Source organism: Phaethon lepturus, unplaced genomic scaffold (assembly GCF_000687285.1).
Source record: "Phaethon lepturus isolate BGI_N335 unplaced genomic scaffold, ASM68728v1 scaffold54950, whole genome shotgun sequence".
Taxonomy (NCBI): Eukaryota; Metazoa; Chordata; class Aves; order Phaethontiformes; family Phaethontidae; genus Phaethon; species Phaethon lepturus.
In genome coordinates this window covers 13123-20535 of record NW_010510842.1, presented here as the reverse complement: position 1 = coordinate 20535, position 7413 = coordinate 13123, and the positions used below count along the sequence as shown (strand labels likewise).

The following is a 7413-nucleotide window of genomic DNA, read 5'->3' as shown; positions in this document are numbered from 1 at the left end:
GGGCCCCTGTAAGGCGTTTGCGGCAGCACCCCCAACCCAGCCACAGCCCTGCAGCACAGGAGGCTTCATCTCTGTCCCTCGGGGCCTTCGCCGTCTCTTTGCTGGCACGTGTGGCTTGGCCCCGGCCCCCCGGGCAGAACAAACGCTCTCATCGGTTCATTTTCTACTTGTGAGTACTGTATCCAGTTCAGAACCAACAGCTTACTTTATTAAAAATTTTACCATTTTATAAAAGACATGTTTAATTATGATGGAGATGGCTGTATTGTAATTAATATTTTGAGATAATTGTGATTTTGAGCTTAAATTATATACAGAAAATGGTCATTTTTGTATGTGTTAAAAGATTGCTATATTACAAATGACTAACTGTACTTTTCAGTTTAATTACAGTATTAATGTAAATAAAGCTGAATGAAGAAATATTTACTACTTTATTAACATAGATTGTGAATGTACTTAATGTTTTTTGCAGTATAAAGACTTACTGAACTTGAAAGCTGCTTCATTTTACGTGCAAAAAGGTACTTCGAAATTATATTTTAAATCTATTGATTCAGTGCAATCAATTATATTGTTAGTTAATTTGCACATGCAGGTTGTATCCTTCCAGTTTTATTTCATGTATGACACTTACCCGTAAGGTGCATATTGTGTTTAGAATGCATTTTGCAGATGCTTCTGTACATAAAACAAATACAGGGACTAAAACAATGCTGTGCAGAGTATAGCAGAGCCATTTTTCGGCTTTGGTGTACCTAACTTTTTCAGTATTTAAAAAAGTGTTTTGAATAACATTAAAAGTCTCTTTATTGTATAAATAATAAAAATGTCACCTTATTGTAATTAATTTTTGTCATCTTTTACTATCGGAAAGGGTCCGAGGTTTCCAAAAACACTGTTCTACAAGCTACGGGAAGCGAGACGGTCGTTACCGACCCATCTCTTTGAGACTGGCCCAGATGCCCGTAGCTACACCCTTCTCAGCAGCCACGTAACCCTTCAGAAACGTTTGCTGCCTCTGCCGGCAACCCGCGCAGCGTGCAAGGGAGAGGCTCCTGTTCGTTACCAGAGACGTCAGAGAGAGCCCTGACAGTTGAGCAGCTCCCCTTGTTCAGCCGTAGCTACCGGAGAGCCCTCAGATCGGGAAAGGGAGCGGCTGCAAGCTTGGCCGGGAGAGCTTGGCATCCGCTGCCTTTTCCGGACGGGTACAAATGCCGTGTGGAAGACGGGGCAACAAAAGAGAGGGTCGGGGGGGAGAGCAGCAGCAGTTCCATCATCCGGGTAACTACAGAACCACTCTTGACTTGTTCAGGCACCAACAAGCCGTCGTTCTCCCTGCACAAAGACGCTGTTGGGCAGTTTGAACAGGAAATGCCTTACCCCTTCCCCTGCCGGCCCCCCGCTCCCTCCCTTTCCCCAGCAGGGAAATACCAGGCGTGAGGTCTCAGGTGCCTCCGGCCAGTTCTGCTTCTCTAATGGGGCTCACGGTCCAGCACAGCTGCACGTAAGCTACATCAGGCGCCAGCGCTCTTGCCGAAAGGTGCTCCCTAAATGTGAAGACCCTGAGGATGAGGAAATGCATTTTATATTAATTCTGGACACATTCAAAACCTGGGAAGTTTAACTTCAAACCACATTAAATTTCAACCGTGTTACAGAAAGGACAGGTGGCAAAAGGAAAACGCTCTCATTGCACATACTTTCCCTTACAAACACGTACCACAGAAAGGATGCCCGTTTGGCGTCAGCCTGGCAGCCTTCCCGCAGAGGCTGAATGGAAGATGGAGGCGTATTTCTGTTCCTAAAGCTTAGCAGGGATGTCTTTCACTTGAAAGCTTTTTCTCTATTTTAAATTTTTGACTGCAAAGCAGCGAGCAGGTTGCAGTTGGAAGCCGCAGGCATACACAGGGACAGCACGAAACCTCGTCTGCTGGCCACAGAGGACAGGGCAGGACTGGGAAGAAACAGACGACTCCCCTCAAGTACCCGAAGCGACGCAGTTACCCCGGCCAGGCCCTGCGCCCGGTCCCCCCTGCGCCCTCCAGCTCGGGCGCTGCCGTGGGCCCCGCACGTACCCTGCCCACAGCGCCTACGTGCTATGAACGAGATGGCGTTAAACCGTTAAACACCGAACCAGCCACCACGCAACACCCCACCCGCGGGAATCCACCCTGTGCGCCCTTCGATCCCATTTCCCGTGGTGGGCCCGGCGAGCAGCACCAAGCAGCCCTTCCTTTTCTATTATTAATACCCATGGCGCGTTACTGTTACTAATAATGGTAGCTCTGTCAGGGCGTGGAAGCAGGCTGAAATAAAAAATGAGAAGTATCTAAATGTTACAAGCAAGAAAAATTAATTTTAGCATATGCTTAAAAAAACCCCAAGCCATACATCCAACAGGAAACATCTACCATTCCAGTGCAGCTCCCAACATCACCCACCTTTTGCTCACTTCTGCACGAGCGGTGCTCGCAGGCTGCAGGACAGCCCCTGCCCTCTCCTCCCTCACCGCACGCCCTAAGGGTTCAAGCATTTTATCACGTACAGACCAGTAACCAGTTTTTTGAGGCAGCAGCAAAGAGAGACAAATACCTTACAGGAGGTTATAAAACCGGCATCCAAAAAATCAAAATGTTTACTTCTGCCTTTTGCTCAAATGCTTTGATGTTGACAATTCTTTTAAAAATTAGCTTAATTGTAGAAAAAACATTGTCACTATTACTGAAGGCATCTTTCAACAGCATTCTTTATTACAAAAAGTGTAAACATACAGTGCGGTATTTTAAAATGCACTCTCGAAACATGCAGCCTTGAGGGGAAAATGTTTCACAGGCGCGTTCTTTCCTAACATGCAAACGGCAAACAGGATTAGAAATGCTTTATGGCACAGGCCAGGTGAGCAAGGAGCCGAGGGAGGAGGAGGAAGGGGGTAAAACCCTCCAGCACTCAGCCGGACAGGATAATACTTTGCTTGTACTTTACTCCCGAGTCTGCAAAGGACGCAGACTATCGTATCAAGTGGGAATTCGGCTTCTCAGGTACTCCAGCACCGCAGCTGTTCCTTTTGCCAAAATGGCTGCTCGGGGAGTGCGGAACGGATTTCCTTCTAGCAGAAGCGTCCTAGAACGAGAGAGACTGCGAGTTACTTGTAGAAAGGCTTTTCCTTGTACCAATACATTCATACATGGCATATGGGTTTTTTCATCTTCTGAAATTCCTAAGTAATTCCTCTTCTGTTCTACTAAAAATTTTCATTTCTGCTTCTCTAGTTCACACTAACTTATCTTCTTTAGAGACATCTGAATTTTAATTTGTGCTAATAAATTCGTGGTGGTATATTATTGTAGACACACAATACTTCCTCAGCAAGCTTCTGCTAGAAAAAATAGTGAGAAAGAATTTCTGAAACATAGAAATGGCACAATAAAAGGGGAAAACTACATTAAATCGTAACCCTCCACCTTCTAGCTTAGCTGCTAGCCCGCTGATCATCGGTACACAAGCCTCTGTGGAGGTTTCTGCTTGGGGGGGCCAAGGGGTGTTTTATTTTGCATTTTTGAAGTCCCCCTGGAAAGCACACTGCACCGGGGAAAACCACACGGACCAGTAATTTGTCATCTTTTACGAGACAGACTACTTACGCGTTACTGTCTTTTCCGAAGTATAGTACGTCCAGATATGCACAGCCGTGTCTCTATTCGATACCCTGAACGTCACCCTGTCTCTCTCACAGCAACACGAGTTAACGTGCGCAGGGAAGGAGCTCAGCGGATCAGCCGGCAAGCAGGGCTGTGGCTTGCTTCTCTACGGGTGCACCCGCAGTGCCCCTGTGTGCCAGCGTTACATTACACAAACCAACACAACCTTTCTGTTTTTTTTTTTAAATCATGAAACAACTCCCCCAATTTATGACAATATTGGGAAAATATGGAAGAAATGGCATTGTTTTACAAATGGTAAGAGAGATCCTTTTAGGGCACTGGGAACTACAAGCAAATATACTGCCAATTAGCACTTTTTTGTCTGACAAAACGTGCCCCGAAGGAATCAGTCAGAGTGTATTTTTCTAAAACAGTTCACCACTTAAAACACACACCTCAGAGTTTCACAGTTTCCAAGCTCTGGTGGCACCTGGAGGAGGTCGTTGTTCTGAAGGTCCAGTGTTCCAAGCTTGTCCATCTTCTTTAGCTGCAGAGGGTCAATGGCCCCAACCTGATTGTTGCTGAGCAGGATAGTCTCCAGTGCTGGGATGTGATAAAGGACGCTGGGAAATACTTTAAATCTTCAGGAAGGAAAAGGAGGCAAACCAATGCAAGTCAGAAATAGGACATTCAAAAAATCAGCAGCCTTTAAAATCAGACAGCACTTTAGCTGTGTTTATTTAAAGCAAATGTTTAAACAAGCTGCACTGAAAGGAGAAAGCATCCACTATTTCACCTTGCACGCAGAGTGACCGGAGCGCGCACAGCGACAGCTCAGCACCTCGAACAGGACTGCTGGCCAACCACGCTCGTTTGACGAGGCTGGCGTGTCTCACAGAACGTGACTCGCCAGTGTAAGGACAGGAGAACAGCAGCCAGCTGCTCTCTTGTGTACTTAAGAAACACCCTGCAGAGGCAGAGCAACGCCAGCGCCGTCGCTGCTGCGAGCTGCAGCAGCAATGGCAGACGCTCCGCAGGGACACCACTCGGCTGCATCCTGCCCACCACTCCCCTCATGTTCTTCCAGCGCTCAGAACTGCTGCATTATGGATGCCAAAGGGTGCTCCTGTTGGTGTCTGGTTTTGGATATATTGTTCACAAGATTGTTTGATCCCTTTTTTAACCGGTTGCTACCCTCTCTCCAAAACTTTTGTGGCAGAAAGTTCCAAAAATACACTACCCATTGTGTAAAGAAGTTTATTCACTTCATTGGTTTTAAGCCTCACAGCTAGCTGATCAAGTGCCTCCGCATTCTTACATCACAGGAAAATCATAATGAATTCAGCCCAGTTCTTTTTACTATTGTATATAAAAAAAATCTGAATAGTTGCTCACCTATTAAAAGAAAGATTTATTATTTGCAGTCTTGTCAGTGCCTCCATTTCCTCAGGTAAAGATGTCAAAGAATTATTCCTGTGTATCAAATGAAGACAACAATAATCACTAACTCCTAGGAAGTTTTAGTTAAGAATCCACAGAGACAGAATGTGCATTTTTATCAGTGCTAACATGCTGTCTTTAACCAATTAATTGCTTCACAAATAGGTCAAGACCATGCTCAAGTATGGATGCTTGCTAATGCAAGCCAGGTTCGCGTTCTCATTTCTGCCAGTAGGAGATTTAAAAGTCTGTCCTCTAAAGACTCTCGAGTATTTCAAAGCATCTAACACCTCCACAAACCCGCCTGGCAATCCAGCTCCTTGAGTTTCAGAGGAAAGCTGACGAAGACGCCCAGATCTTGGTGCCAAAGTGAATCAGCAGGAAACTCTAAACCTCTTAAAAATTCATTTTGCCTGCTGTGACAAACTCGTTTATGGCTACTGTTACCCTAGTGTTTCCCACAACTGGAAGCCATTCAGAAGCCTCTTAAATACAAGGAAGATGGGGGTTTGTAAGGACAAACAAGGTATGTCCTGAATGTGAGACAAAGAGCCATTACAGGAAAATAACTACAACTCACTAAAAGATGCCCAGACTTAGACCTAAGTTCTTAATCATGGAGATATTCAACCTCATTCCCTCATCAGTCTCCTATTATCACCCGTTTCTTCAGCCTAAGCCTAACTCCTCCAGCAGCAGCACACACGTCGCTGCATCACAGCTCATCTGGTCCGATCCCCACAGCGGGTGGCCCAGGACCATGTCCAGACGGGTGCTGGGTTATCTCCAAGGGTGGAGACTCCACCACCCCCCTGGGCAACCCGTGCCAGCGCTCGGTCACCCTCGCACTGGAAAAGTTCAGAGGGACCCTCCTGCGTCTCCGTGTGTGCCCGCGGCCTCTGGTCCCGTCACTGGGCGCCACCGGGAGAGCCTGGCTCCCTCCGCTCAGCACCCTCCCCACAGGTGTTTGTATATGTGGATGAGACCCCCTGAGCCTGCTCTGCTCCCGGCTGAGCAGCCCCAGCTCCCTCAGCCTCTGCTCGCAGGAGAGATGCTCCCGTCCCTTCATCTTGGTGGCCCCTCACTGGACTCGTGGACTCTCTCCAGGCACAGGCAGATTACTTTAAACCAAAACAAAGTAAAACTGTCTCTGCAACTGTGCTCTGCTGCTCTTCATTTTGTGAAACACCGCAGGTAAGAAACGCCAGCGAGCTAATCCTGATGTCTAAACAAGTGCAATGAGCATTTTTCGGAAGTTAGAGAAGGTAAAATGGCAGTAACTAACCATCTGTTGCAAATGAAATACCTATAGACAGCTTCAGTTTCAGGCAGCACAACAAAGTTTGTACCTTCACCGTACTACTTCCCAGCTACCCTCCAGGATTGTTTGGTGTTGGGGTTTGCGGGTTTTTTGGGGAGGAAGAGGGGCCGTTTTTAAATACAACTTGACATCTCTGAGAACCTCTTTATGACTGAGGCAAGACCTTTCAACACAGCCAGTCTCAGAGCCTGTCCACTTGTTTCTTGTGGTTTTCTTTAACCAATGCCTATATCTAGGCCACTTGCTATTTCAGATCTGCTGGTCACTCAACTGTCACGGAGGCATTTGAGGAAATGAAAAATTATTTCAGTACTGCCATTCCACTGTAACAGATGGCTCCCTTAAAAAGGCATGAAAATAAGTTACCAAGAAAGGAAGTCCAACACACGTCACAAACCTGATATCCAAATGTGTTAATTTATGGAGCATGCAAAGCTCCAAGGAAATAGATGAGATTTTATTGAAGCCAAGGTTGACATCACAAACTGAGTCTTTCAGCTCCACAATCCTGAAACGCAATATGAATATACTTTTATTATGTAAGCTCATGTTTGTACTCTATTTTCCAAGTTATGTTTTGGTCCACAAATCGATGACACTCTATGTTTCCTGACATTTCAGAAACAATTTTGTGGAGTGAAAATAATGGAAACTTCCCCTGCAAAAGCTGCCTGTCTTGGAGTCTTACACCTGATGTAAAGACAAAGCTCAGAAGCACTTTTTTCTTTTTAATTATATTAAGATGTTTTGGTGAAAAATGTTTAAAAGTTCAAAAAGTTAGTTGTTGAATCCCTGTAACAGAATCTCTGGTTTAGCCCTAAAAACAAAAAGGTAGTTAAATGAGAAAATACTCATCTCTCCTATCCGGACTGCCACCGAATTCTCTGGCTCTTAGCAGCTGCACACCTGCACCTTCCTCCCCAGTGAGTGCAACAGCCTCTAATACAGTGAGAAAGCATGGGAGGCACCGGCATTCTCTCACTGAATTGATCTTCTATCAATTATACC

At 45.8% G+C, this 7413-nt stretch overlaps 1 protein-coding gene across 1 annotated transcript in view; it reads right to left on the bottom strand.

The window, feature by feature from the left end:
• Nucleotides 1-2965: 2965 nt before the first annotated feature.
• LRRC40 (leucine rich repeat containing 40) overlaps nucleotides 2966-7413 on the bottom strand; it is a gene marked incomplete at its 5' end in the record, with an annotated part of 17229 nt that continues 12781 nt past the window's right edge. The window contains 4 exons of the mRNA XM_010282011.1: nucleotides 2966-3123; nucleotides 4100-4285; nucleotides 5040-5117; nucleotides 6803-6913. Of these exons, the coding sequence (XP_010280313.1) occupies nucleotides 3018-3123; nucleotides 4100-4285; nucleotides 5040-5117; nucleotides 6803-6913 (481 nt within the window). The remainder of the gene's footprint in view (nucleotides 3124-4099; nucleotides 4286-5039; nucleotides 5118-6802; nucleotides 6914-7413) is intronic.